The 23441-nt window shown below is 35.0% G+C and overlaps 1 protein-coding gene across 1 annotated transcript in view; it reads right to left on the bottom strand.

The window, feature by feature from the left end:
• Positions 1–23441, bottom strand: part of LOC143255064 (neural cell adhesion molecule 2-like) — a 99373-nt gene that overhangs the window by 26484 nt on the left and 49448 nt on the right. The window contains exon 3 of the mRNA XM_076510113.1: positions 1221–1331. Within this exon, the coding sequence (XP_076366228.1) occupies positions 1221–1331 (111 nt within the window). The remainder of the gene's footprint in view (positions 1–1220; positions 1332–23441) is intronic.

Genomic DNA, 23441 nt, shown 5'->3' with positions numbered 1-23441 from the left:
TTATGCTGTACAACATAATTACATACACATGCTATTCTGTTAATTATATTACATTAAAGTTTTGCTACGACAACTTTACCACGATCTCATTTTAAAATTCCCTAACACTTTATACGTTGGTTGCGAATGTAACGTTTTCGTTATAAGGTAGACGGTAGGTAAGCTTTCCAGGTATTGGTTTGAATTTCGCGCAAAGCTACACGAGAGCTATTTGCGCTAAGTGTCCCTAATTTAGTAGTGTAGTCATCACCACCCACCGCCAACTTTTGGGCTGCTCTTTTAACAACGAATAGTGGGATTGATCGCCACATTATAACGTCCACACGGCTTTAAGGGCGAGCATGTTTGATGTAACGGAAATTCGAACCCGCGACCATCGGATAATGAGTCGAGTGCCTTAACCACCTGGCCATGCCGGGTCTCTTTCTAGCGAAGACTCGTTTTACGTAATGCACGTCTTAAAATAATTTCCTTTCTTTTCTTGTAATTGCTTTTGGGTCAGAATAATATCTGTTTAAACATTATTATTTCATACTGCTGATTTGTGGAAACTTTTCACTCTTGAGCATTTTGTTTTACGTTAAATATATAATACACACGATTTACAAATGTATAGTATTATACGTGTGTTACAAAGATATATTTATTTCACTCTATTTGGGGAAATTTCAATCTGTCGAGTGGTAAGAGATTCGAGTGGTATCAACGAAGTATTGATTTATTTTTACATAGTTTAGTTTAACGCATGCTATATTTGTAATGCTAACAGACATAGCTGTAGATGAAGTATAATCAACATTTCACTCTCCGATCTCAGAAGTTATTAAGTGATTTGATTATGAAATGTAGACTAAATTATTATCAGTGTGTATCTGTACTTTCACATAAGCCGTGTAAAAACTAAAACGTTTACTTACAATCATTGGCGTTTTTGTGACAAGCGTGCATTTTTAGTTTTATATTTAAAAAAAAATACTCTTTAAAATTACTTTTTTACAAGAACTAGTAAAACATGTTCGAAAAAAATACTTTTCACACACACACATATATATACATATATATATATATAAGTTAGTTTGTTAACTACCTCCATCAGTTACTGTGGTGTGAATGTAGCTTAATGTGTAAATCATTTTCTCGTGTTACTAATACACAATACACATGACACTCTACTTATGTTTGTGACTTTATGAAAAACATGTTGTGTCCAATAAACGTACCTCCATCTGCTTCGCAAATCAGCAACAGGGAACTGTCTTCATTGTAGGGACCTATTAAATCTTTCAACCTCTGGCCGTATTTATCCAATATAATAGTTTCTCTAGGGGGAACTGAGAGAAATTTTCAATGAAAATTTTACCAAAAATCAATATTTCAAAACCTTTAAATGACAAGAATAGTTACATTTATAAATGACAGAAAAAGGAACTGTACGCTGGTATTAATAATATACAGTTCATACACATTCTACTATAAAGAGTGTTTACTTATAACACTTCACTGTGCATCGTATAAAGCATATGAAACATCCGAAATTAGTTACCATAACATTTAGCCCAACATAACTTATACTAAACTGGAATTTTTAAGACACATTTGAGAGTAAATTAAGTTAATCTAAATAATAATAATTTTAAATTAACAAGTGAGACGTCATGAAGAAATCGTTCCATTTTATGTCCTTGTCTAAAGAATATAAAATTTGTCATGACGTGCTACATTTAAACTTATTCACTGGAGTGAAATTAGCAACATTTCAATAGTTAGCAAAGTCATTAGTTGTGTCATAACTTATCTAGTGACCTTTGTTTATCTTGTTTCATTCATACGAAAAGTATTGCTTTGAAAATATGGGAATTTGGTCAACAAAATGAAACATAATTATAGCAAACTTCTTTAAATACAGTAAGTTACATTAGATAGATATATTTTAATATTATTTGTAGTATACATTTTAAATCCATAAACTGCTTTAAAACCTGTTAAATCAGTATCAATGGTGCAAAGTGCTGAAGTAAGCCATGACTTCAACTTAAAACCTGTTAAATACAGAATAACGGCGTTGAAAAATGCGTCATGTTAAAGTCATGACTTTAATTTAAGCCCTATAAGATACATGTTAATAGTGTTAAAAGATGTGCTAAATCTAGTGGCGACTTTAAGTTAAAGTTTGTAAGATAGATATTAGTGATGTTAAAAGATGCGTCATGCTAAATTAAGTTATGACATCCTGTAAGATATATATTAATGATGTTAGAAGATGAGTGATGCAAAAGTTAATTACGAGATCGTGGTCGCTATAAACATCTTTGTCCTTAAAAAATCCTACATCTATTACTGTATTGTTTATTTCTAACATATGATTCACCCTCCCCAGTGGGTCAGTGGTAAGCCTTTGGGCTTATAATGAAAAGAATTATATTTAGATACCCGCGGTGGGCAAAGCATAGACAGTCATTTCTGTATTTTTATAGCCTTTAGCCTAACAAGGATAAAAAAATATAAGACGTAATATCATTTGTTTAAACACTTATATTAAGATCAACCTAGTTAAATAGATTATGAAATCTATAGACGAGTAATATTTGTTCAACGATTTAGACTAATATTGACTTAGCTAGATATTTTAACGAGGATAATTAAAGTATTCCGAAGTGTTTACACGTAAACGTAGCTGTAATTCATTAAGTAATTTAAAATGTATATTAAATAAATTATTACCACGTTTTATATAATAATATTTGCGTACAATGGATTCATATAACATTTTCATTAATCTTATAGTACCCTGCTGGTACAGCGGTAAGTCTACGGATTTACAAGGTTAAAGTCAGCGGTTCGATTCCGCTTGGTGGACTCAGTAGAGAGCCCGATGTGGCTTTGCTATAAGAAAACACACATTCATAAGTCTCATATAATCTCATTGTTTTAGTATTTTATAAACAAGTAAATAACATTTGTATCTTAATCCTATCGGCTTTATCATTAACAGTTCTCCAGAATTCGATCAAAAATGTTTAATGCACTTGATTTTTAAATTTATTCTATGATTTCGGTGAAACCTACGCACAAGTTATTTCTCATATGGCTGGTACGTTTTTAAGTTACAATACAGCTGTTGATTATCATATATTATTATTATACGGAGCATGTAGTCCAAAGTATTTGATGTAAAAAGATCCTATATAGGAATAATATATATTGTTGTTTTTAACTTGCTTCTCCGAGTACTTGTGCACCTAAGAATTATCACACCACTGATCAAAACTTCGCACCTGATCTAAAAAGAAATCTTACTGTAAAGGTGTATCTTGTTATATGTATTTGTTTTTTTACTGCCATGAACATTTCTTTTATTTTGTGTCAGGATAAAATAGCATTGTCGAGCTGTTATTCTTAGTAGAGTATACTTTGCATAGTAACTGTTGAACTTCCATTCTGTAGGAGATAAAAATAGAGCTAATCGTAGGCATAAAAGCAAAAATGCATATCATATCAACTACATCAGCTTGTTATTGTTTAATTGCCACCTGCGCTGTGTTCAACTCCATTTTTTGTTGCCTAAGCTTTCGAGCTTACTGCTGAGTCACTTCGGAAAACATATAAGACAATGACTACAACAAATGAACACAACAATAAAAAATAATGAAGAGATGAACTGTTCATAGGAAGACTAGTGTTTCATTGTGACGTAATAACAAGACTAGTATTTCATTGTGACGTAATAACAAGAAGACTAGTTTTTCATTGTGACGAAGCGAGGTCCAAGGTTCAATCAACGATATTCCGCTGGAACTATCCGAGTAGTTACGTGTGTTTCAATGACATTTTAACATACAATTACAAGATGTTACAGCACATATTTTCAAAAACGTGATGTAGTGTATAACATGTCAGATATGAAAGTGACAGTCAGTTTCGATACTTTATTAAGAGCAGCCGGGTGAGGTTAACAGGTGATCTTTCTTTGGTTAAAACTCCTAAAATAGGGATGAATAATCCGAAATTTCGTGTAACTGTCTTAGTTATTTCATTCACGTGTCGTATAATGTGTTCTTCAGGCTTAAAATGTTAATTATTTTTGTTTTATTTTTCACATATTTGGCTGTTATGATAATTTAATTTGTTGCCCACTTGATGCCTAGCATATACAACATCTTACCACGCCTTTATAATTCACGAGTCATTGTCTTAACTGTGCATAAATCTGCTGAATTAGTGTCTTATTTCACAATCTAGTTTGATTTAAATAAAGCTCCGTTAAATATATCGTATCGAGCCTCATGTTATTGTGGTTTTAGCGACTTGTCTGTTGATTTTAAACACACCTTATAATACTACATTAAAACCACAAACCAAACTCAAAATAATTAGTTTTGCCTTTGGTACAGAATTCCTGCACATTTCAAACTCAGGACATTATTTATTTTAGTCCTGCTATGTTGTTTAGTTTCGTTAACTAATTCCAGTTTGTCTAAACAACCTTCAACACCACTGACCATTACATTCCATCTACCAACTCCAGGCTATAGTGTTTATTATAAGCACTTATGTATTAAATGCCCTAAAACCTGAGGTTTTGTGATGGTGAATCTGAGCTCCGTGAAATTCTCTGTGCAGACACTTGAGTAGAATTCTGTCAAATACAAGTTTGAGGGATTTATCACGTGATTAGCCGAGGATACTTTTACTAGGTTTTAAGGTAAATATCTATAGGCGCAAACGCAGCATTGAAACCGTAGTTTCTATAGAAACGCATTCTCCAGCAATCCAACCACCCTGGTTGACTAACCTATCTAAAGTTATATTTTGACGTTTATACTTCCATTTTAACTGTTTTTCTTTACGTCTGCTAACTGAATAATGATAATTTAACTCGTTGTAATAATGTTGTCTTCTAATAAATGAATCATCATCGATAACACAGGTAAACAAATTTTTTCGAAATCTCAGTTGCATAAGATTTTTTTACTCATTCTTACCCTTTGTGACCTGCTAAATTCAAATATGAAAACGGTTCAGCTCTACATGCTCTAGTTTTAATGCAATTTTAAGTTTTTCATTCTAGCCTTTTGTGGTCAAATTAACACGTTTCCTGCGATGCCAATATTGGCAAACCGGCAACTGCTGCGATGCTCTTGAACATCTGACAGCTTCAGTGCTGCATGAGCTATGATAGCATGAGGTTGTCGTTACACTTGTCTCTAGCCTGCAACTTAGTTAAAGGTAAGACAATAGTGGGACACCGGTGGGTCCCATCGCAGGAAACGTCTTAATTACTTACACGTTTATGTTATCAACAGAGATATTAAAATTGTTTAGATTTTGTGGTCAAATTAATTACTTACACGTTTATGTTATCAACAGAGATATTAAAATTGTTTTGATTTTGTTTCAGTTCTGATCAAGGAGACGTCAATGTGAGAACAAGCCGGACGCTTTCTGTAATATTTGTGGATGCCTCACGCTTATTCGTCAAAGGCGTAATATAACATCGTTTCTGAGGTGTGCTTATAAAGCGTACTTTGGACTTGCTCTTGGTGACCAAGACAAGAAATGGGCCCCACATATTGTGTATCATAACTGCGAGGAAATGCTGCGTGACTGGACAAAAGGGAAACGTAAGGGTTTATCTATTCGGAATTCCCATGACCTGGCGAGAACCGATGGACCACACAACTGACTGCTATTTTTGTCTGGTCAATACAAAGGGCATTGGCAAGAAAACAGACACAAAATCTCATATCCTAGTATCCCTCAGCAATCCGACTTACTCTGCACTCTGATGAGCTCCCAATCCCAGTTTTTAAAGGATTTCTTCCATCTGAAGATGTGGGTAGTGACCAAGAGCAAGAGACTGCTGATGAAACTCAAGAAATACTTTCAGTATCTGGCGATCCTTCTTATGAGACCTCACAGTCATTAACTCCTCAACAGTTTAGCCAGCCAGAGTTGAATGACCTTGTGCGTGATTTGGGTCTCACCAAAAATGCAGCTGAAGTGTTAGCTTCCAGGATGCAAGAAAAGAATCAGCTGAGCCATACAACTAAAGTGTCATACTTCCGAAATAGGGAGCAGGCTTTTGTGCCATTTTTTACAGAGGAAAATATGTTTGTTTATTGTCATAATATCTCAGGCCTTCTCCAGGAATTAGGGATGCCAGTATACCATCCAAATGACTGGCGATTATTTCTAGATTGTTCTAAGCAAAGTTCGAAGTGCGTTCTACTTCATAATGACAATGTCTATGCAGCTGTTCCAATTGGACACTCTGTGTATTTACGAGAGGAATATAATGACATTAAGACTGTGATTGACCTACTAAAATACCACGAGCACAACTGGACAATTTGTGTGGAACTCAAAATGGTTACTTTCCTCCTAGGTCAACAAAGAGGATTTACAAAGTACCCCTGCTATCTTTGCATGTGGGACAGCCGAGCTCGAGAAAAGCACTGGAACCAGAAGGAGTGGCCCATACGTGAGACTCTGAAGGCAGGTATGCCAAATATTGTCAACGATCCAATTGCCAGTCGAGAAAAGATCATATTTCCTCCTTCCATATCAAGCTGGGCTTGATGAAACAGTTTATGAATGCTTCCAACACATATTTTCTGTGCTCCCTGGTTTGTCCTTCGAGAAGATCAAGGCAGGTGTTTTTGATGGACCACAGATTCGTGCACTTGTGCGTGATCAAGAATTTGCCAGAAAGATGAACGACAAGAAAAGGACTGCATGGCTTTCATTTGTGGCGGTGATGGCAAACTTTCTCGGTAATAAAAAAGCTGACAACTATAAAACCCTTGTAGCGAATATGTTGTCAGCTTTTCGCGATCTTGGATGTAACATGAGTGTCAAACTCCATTACCTGTACAGTCATCTTGATAGATTCCCTGAGAACCCAGGAGCTGTAAGTGACGAGCAAGTCAAGCGGTTCCATTAGGACCTCAAGACCATGGAAGAGCGTCACCAAGGGAGATGGGACAAACATATGATGGCAGATTACTCCTGGAGCATTAAACGAGAATGCCCTGAGACAGTCCACAAACGCAAGAGCTACAAGCGGAAATTCATGCTTGAGTAGACTGCAATTGAGCTTTGCCTCCTCATAGTAGCAAATGTCTTATCTACTAATCAGTTTTATATAAATAAATTGAATTATAACTTTATATAAAATTGAATTTATATAAATAACTTGAATACATTTATACTATCTTGCATTTTCTTTTTTTATTACCCAGCTATATTAAAGAGTTTTATAACATATTTTATCACATATTTTTCATGATAGACTACGACGTCAATGTGATGATGACGAAATTTTGAGATTTTCAAATACCTTGATTGCAAAAAAAGTAGAGCACTGAGGAAAAAACTAACTTCAGATCTGAAATCTGGGCAAGAAATTATGTAATACCAAGTGTTTGATATAAATGCAACAAAAATTTTGTTGACCAGTGTAACTGTTTGAAATTTTGTCTTAGTCGTTAATGTTCTGTAATTTAAATAATAATTTTGTTACGATCCCAACTTGCAGGTTTTCAAAATCTCAGTTTTTATTTATTTTGATACGGTTGATACGGTTCATGATGATTTACTGTAGCTATTGACTATTTGATCGCATTAGTCCGAGATGTAAAATTTTAACCTGCAGTTGGAGTTCGTCACATAGATTTGTTTCAGAATTTAGTGAGCATTTATAATTTCACCGTAAATAAATTCTATTTATATAATGTATAGCAATTAATAAATGTATGTCTAGGCTAAGGCACAACCTACACAAGTGTGTATAAAATGTTAACCAGTAAAATAGAACAACCTCTTCAAATAAAACACATATGTCTAAAACATCACTTTGAATAAATATTCGTGTCTTTTAAACTAATTATTCTACTAATATGTTTAAAAAATTAATATTATGTGTACTGATTTTTTTCTTACTCCTTCACTACGTAATATGAGTTTGCTCCCCTGAAAACATTGATTGTACAGTGTACAAAGCTTTGAGTATTCTACATATTATAGTCATCTAATGCTCATCTATTATTGGCTGGTATTCCTATTTCATCCCGTAATAAGTATTTTAAAAGGAACAATAAATACTGACATGAAAACTTCAAGGGATAAAGATAGCATCATTTACACCAGAATTATAATGTTTTTAGCTTATATAAAATATAGACGAAACATTTATTTTTCTATACCCTTACGACCTTTGCAATATCTCATTTACAATTCTACAAAAAAGTTTGTGTGAAACATATAAAGTAGTTTTCATTGTAAGCAGGCAAAATAATGATAATAAGACTAGAGGGAAGGCAGTTAGTTATCACCACCCACCGCCAACTCTTGGGCTACTCTTTTACCAACGAATAATGGGATTGACTGTCACATTATAACGCCCCCAAGGTTGAAAGGGCGAGCATGTTTGGTGCGACCGGGGTTCGAACCCGTGACCCTCGGATTACGAGTCGAACGCCTTAACACACCTGGCCATGCCGGGCCTATATAGGAAGGATTGTGCGAAAGAACTCGAGACTCAGTCCGGTTAAGAAGTGAATAATGAACTGTTTAAAAGAGAACATAATATATGAAATAAAGCCATAATAAAATATGTCTAGTCTTGAAATGGTAGTTACTGATCCCTATGAGAAAACGAGTAGTCGAAATTACTAGTATTTCAGAAATGATCCACAATAAGCTGTATACGAAGGAGATGAAATTGACACTCTAAATAAAAGTTGCTCATTTCGACTGCCAGGGCATAGTCACGTCTATTTTCTGCTTGAGAAATATCGTGGTCGCTGTCAAACTGACTATCTAAAATGTATCAATAAGCAAGATGACTATCATTTTGTAGTCGTGGATATGAAATTGACTATTAAGTAGTAACGATGATCTATTACTAGTCAGTTTGACTGACTCTTAGTCAATTTAAGCAATTAGTCAGTTTGACCACTTCCTAGTCAGAATGACCATGTCTCAGTCTGTTTGACCACTTTCCAGTCACCTTAACTACTTCATAGCAGCACTGCTGTGCTAGTCTTAAGGACTACTTTGTGGTCAGGAAGACCAACACCATAGTCACCATTAACTCATGAACTGACACTCTTGATTTTTCTTATAGTATTAAGGCGCACTTCAAGCAGATGACTGGATATATGCATCTTGTTCCATAAATGCAACAATTGAAACGTGACCAGAGCTAAACTTTGCAAGAATTTATTTATTTACTTTTATTAGAGGAGGGGATAAATTTCTTTCACACAAAATAAATCCTACCTAAATAAATCTTATTTATCGACCACTATTATTTCTTCACTGTTATATTTGACAATTGTGTTTTTATATTGTTGTGTGCGTGTGTTGGAATATTCGAATATGAAATCCAATAAGCAATACATTTATTATTACAATCCACAACGATCTAAGTTGTGACTGAAATAAGCTTTCCCCACGTGGTTCACACTCGCGCTCACACTACACGTCCGGGAAATGCATCCGATTCGTCTAGTGGTCCGCAGCGTAAATCGAGTACAAATGGAAAGCAGCTACATTAGGCGCGAGCGAGACTGTCTTTTTTCCAGAGGGGTGTACCAGGTCGAGTTTATCTGGAGGCGGGAGTTCCTTGTGCAAGGAGTGCTGTAGATGTTATTTGTGGAGAGAGGTTAATCATTCCTCAAGGTGATCGAGGGGGGATTTAGGGGCTCACATACAACAATAGATACACAAGGGGAGAGTGAAGACGGCACGGTCCACTCCTTAGCAGCAGTCGAAGGTAGGGACGACACTATAAACCCAAAGGGGGCGGGGAGAGAAATCACACACAGCAATATTTCGTCGCACATTGGAGAATTACATATGACGTTTATAGAATTTATAATGACCGAAACTTGTACTGACATTGCACAATCGCCATGCAATCGCACAGATGACGGAAAGAAGAAATCCAGGTAAATATTAATTGTTTATGTCTTATTTTCGTATACTGTGTTTCAGTAAAATGTTTAACTTTCTAGATTAGCTGAAGTGAATCCATCCGTATTTTATGTACAACTCGTTTTGTGTAAACAAGGATGGTTGCCCGTTACATTGTGTAGGTCTGTACTACTGTAGTCTAGTAGTAGTAGAGTAAGAATATTTATATTTAGGTAATGCTTTGAAGCAAGTATGAAATCAAAAACATTCCCCAGTCTTGACATCACAAATGCACATACACTCTAAATAAAAGTTGTTCATTTCGACCACCAGGGCATAGTCACGTCTATTTTCTGCTTCAGAGATATCGTGGTCGCTGTCAAATTGACTATCTAAAATGTATGATGACTATCAATTTGTAGTCGTGGATATGAAATTGACTATTAAGTAGTAACGATGATCTAGTACTAGTCAGTTTGACTGACTCTTAGTCAATTTAAGCAATTAGTCAGTTTGACTACTTCCCAGTCAGAATGACCATGTCCCAGTCTGTTTGACCACTTTCCAGTCACCTTGACTACTTCATAAAAGTGAAAATGTATGCTTCTACAATCAGAAAGAGATTGCACAAGTTTAACTGGCATGGGAGGTGTGCAAGGAGGAAACCTTTGCTCTCTAAGAGAAATATGAAGGCCAGACTGAAGTTTGCCAGAGAGAATGTAGACAAAGACCAGGACTTCTGGAATAATGTTCTTTGAACAGATGAGTCCAAACTTGAATTATTTGGACACCAGAACAGAAGAAATGTTTGGCATAAACCAAATACAGCATTCCAAGAGAAGGACCTCATACCAACTGTGAAGCAGGGAGGTGGAAGTGTCATGGTTTGGGGCTGCTTTGCTGCAGCACGACCTGGACAGCTCACAATCATAGAATCCACCATGACTTCTACCGCGTATCAGAGGGTGCTTGAGGATCATGTGAGACCATCTGTACGAAAATTAAAGCTGAAGTGGAACTGGACCCTGCAACACGACAATGACCCAAAACATACCAGTAAATCCACCAAGGACTGGCTGAAAACTAAGAAATGGAGAGTCCTGCAATGGCTGAGTCAAAGCCCAGATCGTAATCCCATTGAGATGCTGTGGGGTGACTTGAAACGGACTGTACATGCAAAATACCTCTCAAGCATCTCACAGCTGATAGAATTCTGCATTGATGAGTGGGGCAAACTTTCTTCAGACCGATGTCAGAGACTGGTAGATGGCTACAAGAAGCGTCTGACTGCAGTTTTTTTCAGCCAAAGGGGTAACACTAGCTATTAGAGAGAAGGGTGTCATAACTTTTTTCTTAGTTAGAATATGCATTTTTATAGATTTACATTTTACAGAAGATCTTGAAAAGTCTTTCCTTCAGTTTTAATTGTTTAGTTATATTCCTATAATCTCTCGGTATTGTTGAAATTGAGATTAAATATCTATATACTAAAAATGTTACAAAAATACATAGGCTTTCACAGGGTGTCCAAACTTTTTCACATGACTGTACAAATAAAAAGCATGGATGGTTTGCTACTACCAGTATGCATGATAATGAAGCTGGTGGTGAATGTGCCGAGTACTTTGTGGAACTGAGGTATAAAAACTCTGACAGTGATGAGCCAGTTGATGGTAATAAGGAGATGGTTGTCACAGACAAGCGAAGAACCTTAGTTAAAATAATTCTGCAGCTGCGTGAAAATGAAAAAAAAAAAATTACTTACAAAACTACAAGTAGTGTTTTAAATTTGTCCTGTTCTATTATGGCTGCCAAAGATAAACATTTATTCCAAACCGTAAAAAGAACATTGATCAGTGAGGGGATCCTAGAAATAGTATAGTTGCAGTGATCGAAGCTTGCAAGAAAAAGTCTTGACTTTCATTCCATGATTGAAAATTTCACTGACCACAATAGTTTCCAGTCTTACACTGAAGATAATATGACATTTGTAAAACCTATTAAGTATGACCTGGGAATTGCTGGTGATGGGAAACATGATGCAATGCAGTATGTTTCTTTATTAGATACTCTGAAGTGTTTGCTTAAACATTATGATATTTTTAGCCAGGTTGTTTATCCTCGCCAGTCAGCTGATGATTGTCTTAGAGATGTCGTTGATGGTGAACATTTCAAAACCATCCATTCTGGCAAGAAACTCCCCTTGCCTTTCAAATCATTCTCTATTTTGATGAGTTTACAGCTGTGAACCAGGCTGTAATACGAGCTCCTGCTTAAAAATATGCCGCTTTCTACTATCAGTTAGGCAATATTGAGCCTGCTTTGAGATCTCAGTTTCATTGTATATTCTTAGCAATCTTGGTGAAGAGCAAAAATGTAAAAAAAAATTTGTGCTAAATACAGTGATGAGACCTTTGATTAAAGAACTATCTGGTCTTGAAAACATTGGTATTGACATTGTCAAACCAGAGGGAACATTCAAATTCAGAGGGGCATCTCTTGTTGTTGTTGTTGCAGATAATTTGGAAAGCCATGCTATTGGAGGGTTTCTTGAATCATTTTCTGCTCTCAGATCATGTAGATTCTGCATGGTAACTCGAGATGATTTAAGAAAGTTGACTGATATTTCAAAATGTCCAGAGAAATCTATTGCATCTTATAATTACCAAGTTGCAATGGTCGAAACTGAATCAACTTTGTCAAGTGCATATGGGGTTAAAAAAAGATCGCCCCTGAGCGTTCTGCAGCAATTTCATGTGGCAAATGCTCTACCACCTGAATTACATGACCTTTTTGAATTTGGTTTAGTGTCAGAAATTTTAGTTTTACTCGTAGATCAGTATGTTTTGTCTGGATACTTCAGCCTTCAATACCTTGTAGGCAGATTGAAGGAGTTCCACTACAAAGGAACTGACAAAATCAGTAGGCCTGAGCTTGTTATTTTGAGAGGGTCTGTACACATTAAGCAAAAATCTGTGCAAGTTTTGGTGTCTTTTAAGGTTATTTCCATAACTGGTGGGTGATGGAATGCCAGAAGGCAACAACAAATGGGAAGTTCTGTTGGATCTGCTGGATATGGAAGAATTGATAATGTGTCAATCAATGTCATATGCAAGCATTGAATTCTTAAATGATATGATACAACAGTTCCATTCTCTTTATGAAAAAGAATTTCCAAATAGAACTCTCAAGCCAAAAGGAAATCTCGCCTTGCATTACCCAGAGATGACTCGCAGATTTGGTCCACTGACGAATGTGTGGACCATGAGATTTGAGTCCAAACATAGTTTTTTTGTTGATGTTGCAAGACGTACCAAAAACAGGAGGAATCTAGCCAAAACAATGACAATTACACAGCGGTATAAACTCTGTTCACATTTGGAAAGCATTGGATTTCTTGGAATAGATGCCTTTTGACCTGACTAATCCTGTCAGATTGCCTGTGAATTCACTCGGAGAAGAGCGAAACATTGTCAGTGCATTTGTTGGGGAAGGCGATTTTGTCACTAAAGCATCAGGTTGTACAGTCAACTGCCTCACATACAACACAGGGACAATGGTTGTCAGTAGCTATGAATTCGACAGTCTTCAATTTTCTTCAGTGATCTGTTGCTTTGTTCTTTGGGGAAAACCTTTTTTGTATTGTCAAAGATACCAAACTGTTGATTATCACAGGCATCTTCATGCTTACATTGTAGAGCCGATGAGAAGCTACGAACTCCTGAGCATTCCAGATCTTTACGATCATTACCCATTGCCTTGTTATGTGAACAAAGATGAAAATATGTCATCCTACATCACTACATTCGTGGCGACTGAACGATGACAAATTTTAAACAGAACTCGGTATTCAGTGGTATATTTTAACCTGTTTTATGTAACTTGGTGTGTATCTTCGAGTGACAAATTTCATCAAAAGATTTGACATATTTTATATAAATTTGTTTCTGCCTTTTTGTGACACATTTCATCAAAATTGTCAAACAGAGAGAACTTGTGTCATATTAATATGTATCATGCATATATTTTAACCAAAGTCATCACTATCATCACCATCTATTGAGGTCAGACTACTTATATTTGCTTTCACCTTTTAAAGGCTACTCTTTGTTAGGGAAAAACCAAATTACTTAGTTAGCTGATTTATACCAGTCCTACTGATGTTAACTTTATGGAAATTTAATATATTTTTTGGTATTTTTGTAGTTGTTCTTCAATGACAACGTTTCTGCATGTGTATACATATAAATCATTTTTAATCAGTACCATAATTTTAGATTCCAGAGAGATGGTTTTATCCTGCCACATTACCTACAATGAAAAAAAAAAATAGCGTCAGTGGATGATCTGGGATTGTTGCTTAGTAAGATTTCTGACAACCTAAATCTGGATGTAGATGCTACCAACTTGTCAGCTCAAATGTACATAGAGGACTGGCAGGACTGGGTGGATGTTCAATGGTCTGACATTCCAAAACCACGAGCAAAGTTGCGCGTTTCTCTGGTTTCTAATGCTGAGGTCTCTGACGGAGAGATAGCTGTTGTGGTGAGTCGTTTGTAAGAATGCGCAACCCATTTAAATTTGAGTGATTATAATAATTTATGTCGTCATTGGAAATCACTCAGCGAAAACTTTATTCCAAAGAAAAGAAGTAAAATTGTTCAATATACATTATTACTTAAATAATACTTAAACGTTACATACTTATAAGTGAAATATGGCTTTTGAAATATACCGTACGACCAAGCTGTTGTGTAGTTATGATTTTATGAATGTCAGAGAGAAAGAAAGACAAAATTAAAGTTGTTCAATTAATGTAAAGGATACTCCACTCTCGTTATGACAAAAAACAGATGTACAGTTTAAATTTGGATAACAAATAGCTGTGAGGCCACAAATCTTGCTTTAGTTTATATTATTTAAACACTTTTATTTGATAATATATAGCTGTAAACCCCTCGATGGCACCGCGGTATGTCTGCGGACTTACAATGCTAAAACCTGGGTTTCGATAGCCGTGGCGAGCAGACGACAATAGACTATTATGTAACTCTTTTGTGATTAACTACAAACCAACAAACAAATACAGCTGTAAAACAACGAACCTTACTTTAGTTTATATTATTTAAAGCCTGAAATATTTAGTAATATAATCAACAACTATAAGGCCACAAATCATACACTTTCCATTAATCATTCATGATGTTAGAAAAACATATATGTTCAAGACGTCTTAATAGAAATGAAATAGAAACCCTCTAACCCGAGCGCTTTCATAAGGTGGACCTTTCTACTTCAGGGGCAAAGAGTTTGCCCCTCAAGAAGAAAGGTCCACTTTTCGAAAGCCCTCTGGCTATAGTGTTTCTATGTAATTTCTTTTAATTTATCAGTTATTCTATGTGGCTCATTTGGTGTTAAACGCAAAGCTAAATAATGTGTTACTTGTGCTTTGACCACCGCATGAATCGAATTCCAATGTTAAGTTATCAAACATATAGCTTTGCCACCGGGTAAATATTCTATAGAGAGAGACCTGAAAGTCAAATCTACTATGGACATAGTTTGTGGTGACATCTCGGTAACTGTACATAAGAACTACATCACAGATTTATAGTTGCGGTATTTTATTTCTTAGGATAAATTATAACCTGAAGTTAAGATCTTCCCTTTATTTAAGACAACTAATACGTTTTGTTAACGTTCGTCTGTAATTTCAGTTCATTATTACATTTTATAGATAATAGTAGCTGTAAAATTAGTACTTCTTTTAAACAGTACGAGTATAATGTTCGCTGTTATTCTAATCTTTTCTGAAAATAAAATGAAAAGAGGATGATATAAGTTGATTAGTTTTCGAATATTAACATAAAGAGCAACCTGCGGAAGTAATTCATAATTTTGAACTTAAAGAATAGAGTAAGTGCAATCAGCCATTAGCACTCTGACCACTTTTGGGTTAGTCTTGTCTAACCAAAAAGTAGATTTGACTGTTACCCTTGTAATGCTTGAATGGTTCCAAAGTAGGGGAGCGCGATATTTGTCAGTGGTGAAGAGACATAAAGATGCACTCGCAGAACCACAGTCTTGCATACTAGACAGTAAGCCACGCTCAACACTACAATATAAAATCAGTTATCGTGTTACTTCGAACGATTTTTATCAGAACATTTTTTTTTTGAAAAATGAGCGAGTTCACAGAATATATTCACTTTTTTGTCGGGGCATTATTTTTTATTATTTATATATTAGGTTTGCTTTTGATTATTTTTGTTTGATAAATTTAATATTTTAGACTTCTATCTAATATTCTAGTTAAGATATGATTATAATACGAAGTAAATGGGCCCGGCTTGGTCAAGCGCGTTGAGGCGTGCGACTCGTAATCTGAGGGTCACGGGTTCGCATCCCCGTCTCGCCAAACATGCTCGACCTTTCAACCGTGGGGGCATTATAATGTAACGGTTAATCCCACTATTCGATGGTAAAAGAGTAGCCCAAGAGTTGGCGGTGGGTGGTAACGACTAGCTGCCTTCCCTCTAGTCTTACACTGCTAAATTAAGGACGGCTAGCGCAGATAGCCCTCGAGTAGCTTTGCGCGAAATTCAAAAACAATAGACAAACAATAAATGAAACATATTTAATGTCTTCATAATTTGCGGAGTCCCGGCATGATCAGGTGGTTAAGGCGCTTGACTCTGAATCTGAAGGTCGCAGGTTTAAATGTCTATCACACTAAACATGGGGGCGTTATAATGTGATGGTCACTACCACTATTCATTGGTAAAATAGTAGTCCAAGAGTTGGCGGTGGGCGGTAATGACTAGTTGCCTTTCTCCTAGGAACGGCTTGCAAAAATAACCCTCGGGTAGCTTTGGGTGAAATTCAAAAGAAACAAAAAATGTAATTTATGCTTTTTCAAGAATATGATTTTTTATTTATTATTCTGAGGAATGGTTTTGATTCCAATCAGACCTTAATTCACTCGACTCGTAATCTGAGAGTCGCGGGTTCAAATCTCCGTTACACCAAACATGCTCGCCCTTTCAGCCGTGAGGGCGTTATAATGTGACGGTCAATTCCACAATTCGTTGGTAAAAGAGTAGCTCAAGAATTGGCGGTGAGTGGTGATGACTAGCTACCTTCCCTCTAGTCTTAGGAACGGCTATTGCAGATAGCCCTCGTGTAGCTTTGAGCTAAATTCAAAACAAACCAAATACAAAACAATCAGACCCCTTCGTACTACTACTGTCTTGACACATTTTTAATTGTTCTATTGAAACCAAACTGGCGATATTTTTGCGTTCCTCGTCAGAGATGTGCATTGTTGCTGTTTTGGCAAAAACTACAAAGTAGATTATCTGAGCTTTGCTTACCTTAAGGAATCGAATCCTGGATATTAGCATGGTAAGTATGAAACTTATCGCTGATTTACCAGATGACTCGTGGTAGCGGAAAGTCATGTATAACAATATCTAAAAATAAGATAACACACTGCCAACAATAAACCATTTCATCCTTCAGTCAAACACGTTGTTGCATTCCCAAACACGATGTTGCATTCCCAAACACGTTGTTGCACTCCCATTCCGGAGGAAAGAATAACATAGAATAAACACACTTCTTATTTTTCAATCTTATTTTTTTTATTTCTATCTTAATGTCCTCAACGAGCCAGTTTCCATTACTGCAAATGACAACTCATGCCTTAAGGTAAGCACCCTCCTAGATTTGTGTTAACTTCAGTCTAGCCTGTCATTTCAGAATCTCGTGTCCTTTCATTTCCTTGTCTTAAAGATGTACCATAAAAAACAACAAGATAGATAGTTATCCTATCCGTCACCTGAATAATATGGTAAACTTCAATAAAATCACCTGCTAATCTTCTTTTCTCTAGATAAGATAAATTAGATACAGCTATGTTCACCATTTATTTGTTTTTGCGAAATGTATAATGTGTTTAGAATCTAGTTGATGCGTGTGGGATTTAGATAACAAAACATAAACTTTTAAAATTTGTTCTGCGTTTTGCTATCCTAGCTTCGTCAATTTTTGTAGTTGATATACTAAAACCACGTGGGCAAAAAGTAGGTTGAAATATAAAAAAAATGTTATTATCTGGAGAGTCGTTTTTATAACGTTTTGTGAATACAAGATGGTCAAATAATTAATTATAAATATAATTAATATAAATTAATTATTAATAATCAATATAATTAATAAATAAATAAATTATAAGTACAACATAGCAGTTTTCAACATCTTACAGTTTTTCTTGACAGTTCAGTAGACTTCTACCTGTGCACCATTAGCATCTCTAAACATTTTTAACCGATATTCGATTTCAGTCCACCTTCGTTGCAACATGTCTACAATTACAGTAACGATGGCGCCAGTTACACTGATATTTCGTGTTAGTTACATTTATTTCCTGTACTGAAGCTTGAAATTACGCTGCTCCATAGTCATTGACTTGGTCTCTACAAGCCAAATACACTGCTGCCATTTTATGGAGTAACACTACTCACTGTAGTGAAGTTAAAAATATGTCAATAAAAACTGTTTGAGTTTGGCTACAATAAGTGGGTTAAGGCGTTCGACTCGTAACCTGAGGGTCGCGGGTTCGAATCCCGGTTGCACTAAACATGCACGTCCTTTCAGCCGCGGAGGCGTTATAATGTCACGATCAATCCCACTATTCGTTGGTAAAAGAGTAGCCCAAGAGTTGGCGGTGGGTGGTGATAACTAGCTGCCTTCCCTCTAGTCTTACACTGCTAAATTAGGGATAGCTAGCGCAAATAGCCCTCGAGTAGCTTTGCGCGAAATTAAAAAACAAAAAACAAACCGTGAGATTTTCACCAGTTAATTATCTTCAAATGTGGCTCTGGTGAATAAAACGTTCAGAATTGCTTAATAGCTTCATTTTTTGTATGTTTCAATGAGGAAAATGCAATAGTAGTTACCATATTACTTATTTCTCTGTACTTAAGAAGACATACGTTGGTAGCTGACATTTCAAAATTCATGGACTAACATTTTGACTTCCGTTAATTTAAGACTTTGGAATCTCTGTATTTGCATTTTTGTAAACATATTCGTGTTTGAGATGCTGAATATCTGTATCTTCTCAACGCTCACTCAATCATGCATAAAATTCTGCAACGCCCCCTACAATCCCTTACCCGTTTATACTCTCGTCCCTAATTCGTGTGTTCGTGAACGGTCACATTCAAACTCTCTTTTTCTTAGCCTGAAGATGACCTAGGAAGGTCGAAACGTCGTTCTCTGCTTATCAATAAAAATGATAATACCAGTACCAGCCGTTCTGAGATACATATTTAAAATTCTCTTTTGTTAAATTCTTCGCAACCAAAAGTGTTAGTAATAAATCGGTTTATTATGTATGATAAATACTGAAACTAGGACAACATGTCAGCACAACGTAACGTTGCGTTTGATTGATAGTTGTAAGCATGTATTTGCCGCTTTAAACGTTGTTGTTTTTGAATTCATGAGAATATAACAATGGATAGTAATCAGATATAAAATAATATATATTTTATCTTTACTTTCCCTCAAAAGGCAATTTACACTCTTAGACATTATGCATATTTGTGGAAGTTTAATGTATTAAACATTGTTCCAATGTGTGAAATAGGACAGTCAGACTTCTTATTAAGAACGGGAAGCTTTTTCTCAGGTTGTTTGTTTTTCTGTGAGGCTGTATACAATGCTTATACAATTAAAATAAAATAGAATCACGAGAGTTTTTCGTGACAAAAGGTTGTTACACAGCGATAAATTCAAATGTCTGAAATTATTTTGTCTTGAAACAACAAAAACTTAAAGGTGTATCTGGTTTAGGTGTTTGAGAATTAGTGGAATTTGATTGTGCCGATATATTTTGTTTATCGTATGATAGGATTAGATGACGTTGTGAAACCGTTGTATTTTTCTGACATGGTGGTTTTTTTTGGAATAGGTTTCCTTCAGATGTAGTAACTGTAAAGATATTTAGAAAGTTATAGCTACTTTGAAGCTGGTTTTGAGTTCTGTTTTTTTTTTAAATTTTAGTTTAGTTTCATGGTCGAAACCAGGATAAACGAACAAGATTTTTGTGTTTCGGGAAGTTTGTTAAATATGGGTCATAGCAATACCGCACTTACACATATGAAATTATTTAAAAATAATTTTCCTTCTTTTGAGTCTACCTGAATCACTTACATTCCGTTTCAGTAAGTTTTTACATTTATGTATGTGCTAAGTATTTATTAAAAAAATGATTTAGTGTACATTCAGCAACAGATCATGCTTAGGTTATTGTTTATGCTTACAAAAATTTAAGTAAGAAATAATTGGAACATGTACATTATAAACATAATGAGAGGGTAACAGTAAGCAGAGAATAGGGAATTATAAACTTGGAAGATTAACAATATATCTTATGTATATATTTGTTAATATGAAATAAATTCTTCGTTCTTGCGAATCAAATGACTGTTTTAATGAAATAACTTGATACTTTTTATATGGCACTAAATTTGTATAAATGTAAAATTATACTTCGAGAAATTCTGTCACAACAATTACTGGAAATTGAAATATCGTTTCTCTACTTGGCTTGCTGCAAAGTGTATTAAAAGATATTGATTGATCTAAGAAATAAACTATATTAAACTGGTGAACGAAACAAATGAAGCACGAGGACTGTAATTCGCATTATCATTATATAACTTACGGCGTAAATGAATAGCTAAGAATTAACTAGAAATGTATTTTTTTCTTAATTTTGCGCAAAGCTACTCAAGGGTTGTCTGCGCTTGCCGTCCTTAATTTAGCAGAATAGGACTAGAGTGAAGGCAGCTAGTCATCACCACCCACCGTCAACTCTTGGGCTACTCTTTTACCAACGAATAGTGGGATTGATCGTGACATTATAACGCCTCCGCGGCTGAAAGGATGTGCATGTTTAGTGCAACCGGGATTCGAACCCGCGACCCTCAGATTAGGAGTCGAACGCCTTAACCCATCTGGCCATGCCGGACCAGGTAGAAACGTTCCTAAATTCAAAAGATAAACACCGTAAGATGGAAATTTGCATACAAAGGTATTTCTGAGTTAGAGATTACATTTTAATTAGTCTAGCTCGGGATGACTCCAATATTTTTACAGAATTATCTGTGGCAAACAATGTGCATATTCACAACTTAAATAGAACAATAGTATTGTTTCATTCTTGTCGCGCGCGTTTGCAATTTCTCGTAACTGAAACTTAACAACAAGGAAACCACTTTGTAGAAAATAATTTCAGAGACGGATTGACTGGTAATGAAAAAACTTTATACAAAATGTACGACTTCTTTTTTCATTACCAGTCAAGCCATCTCAACTTTTATCTACATAACTGAGTTGATAACTTTAAGGTTCTATATTTCTGGAGCTTAGTTTGTGGTCTGACAGTTTAGGACGCAAACCGTTTAGCATTCTGTTTTGAGTCAATTAAAATGTGGACTACTTTTTTCTTGTAACTTTAAAATTAACTTCAGTAACTTCTGATATTGTGTAATCGTTTTGTATTTCAGTGTTGTACTTCACGCGTCTAAAAACAGCTATCGATATATTAAGTCAGAAAAACGATTGCTTTGACAAAAGTAACAGTATTAACATTAACATGGAAGTGTAACTGTCGAAGATAGCAAAACAAAAGTAAAACAAACAAAAACCAGCACCTTTGAAACATTTGTCTGTCTTAGTTTAACTTTATAGTTTTTAACATGACTAAACTGTTTAAGCCTCTTTTTATGGTTATTAAAATTTAACATTGAGGACAAATGTTTCTATAGAGTAAATCCTAAGTCAAAAAGTTATTTAACTCAGTTATTCAGGTGTTTCTAAAAGAATAAGACTGTTTCTGTACACCCAGTTATAAGAAAATTGAATACACACTAAACCCTTTATTTTTCATACAGGCACCTATGTATTTTCCTTTTAAACTTTCAAAGTTCTGGCCTCCTGTATTACTGATGCAACTCAATCCATAACATCACCTTTTTTAGAAAACTAAATCTAACTTGACGGAATAATCTTGTAAATTCGATAAAACCGAACATTTTTCTTCTTTCTTCAAGAGAAAATAAAACAAGTACTTTATTCCTTTGAGATAATCCTTTTTTACCAGCAGTTACCAGGGTAGTTTCCTTCTGAACACTCCAGTAACTCAATATCATTTCTTAAATACGGAAAACAAGTTTGTGCACAATATTGCGAGGCCTAATTAGTGATTTATGGAGAGAATTACCTGTTTTAACTTATTACTAATGTCTGCTAAGCCACCCTAAAATTCTACTAACTGTGGTTCTAGCAACAGACTTGAGTGAAATATCCACCAGTATTCCAAGATCATTTTTATTCTGTAAATCTCTTGAGTAATTTCCAACTTATTAAACATGTGGTTCAAATGAATTATCTTGAACTCCCTTTAAATATAATTTACAACATAAATAATCTAAATAATCAATTGATTCAAATAACTAATGCTTAAACATCCTTAATTCTTGGGCTCTAGAGTGATAACAAGAGTCCATTTTGACCTTTCACCCCATCATACTACAATTTAATTTCCTTGTCGTTCTCCATTCTTCCTCCTCCCAAGATATATTATTTTCTTAACTAATCTTCAGTATGACATTTTATTAGAAACTTTTGGAATAATCTAAATACAGTCCTTGGCCTGTACATTATTAAAATACACAATATTATTGAAAAAAAGATTAACAAATCAGTAAGGGAAAGTTTTCCATCTGACGTTTTCTTCTGTAATATATTATTTTACCAAATCATTTTTCAAAACCTGTGTTATCATGTTCTCTCAAAGAACTAAGACTAACTTGTCTACAGTTTGCAGAACAATTTGTAATACCCCCTTTAGGTGTAAGACAAGTAAACCAATGGTGCCCACTGTTAATGAAGAGAAAGAATCTTGTTTGAAAAACCATGAGATAATCAGTTTGATCTTCTGCTTTATGTATCTTGAACTATTATCTATATCAGGGGGTTAATAACTAAATGATTGAGCTCAATCATAATATTTCTCTTAGAACAGTCAAAGCCAAGACTACTTATTATATTCTCTTCTAAAAACATTGTGTAGGATTTAGTAGCTCAGCCATCTTACTATCCGCCAAGGTCTCAATTTCAATTTCAATATTTTGTTTATCTTTAACATATTAAACCCTTTATATTAGTGCTAACATCATTAGGCAGTTGTTTTTCACACGTCGTTTTAGATTTGTAAACTTATTTTTTAATCAAGTCCTTATATGTGTTATAGTCCAGCAAATATTTAGTTTGAGGGTAAATTTGAGGTCTTAAGAAAAAATAATGTTGTTATATAAAGAGTGTAAAATTTTAATATAATTGATGAGAACGGTCTCCAAGGTTTTTTGGTTTTTTTTGTAGATGGTGAGAGAAAGTTCTGAAGTCTTTCTATAAACTTTTAGTTATCAATGTCACTTTTAAGATTTGCT

The sequence above is a fragment of the Tachypleus tridentatus genome, chromosome 7 (assembly GCF_004210375.1).
Source record: "Tachypleus tridentatus isolate NWPU-2018 chromosome 7, ASM421037v1, whole genome shotgun sequence".
Taxonomy (NCBI): Eukaryota; Metazoa; Arthropoda; class Merostomata; order Xiphosura; family Limulidae; genus Tachypleus; species Tachypleus tridentatus.
Note: the sequence above shows the minus strand (reverse complement) of the source record. Positions and strands in the feature narration are given on the sequence as shown.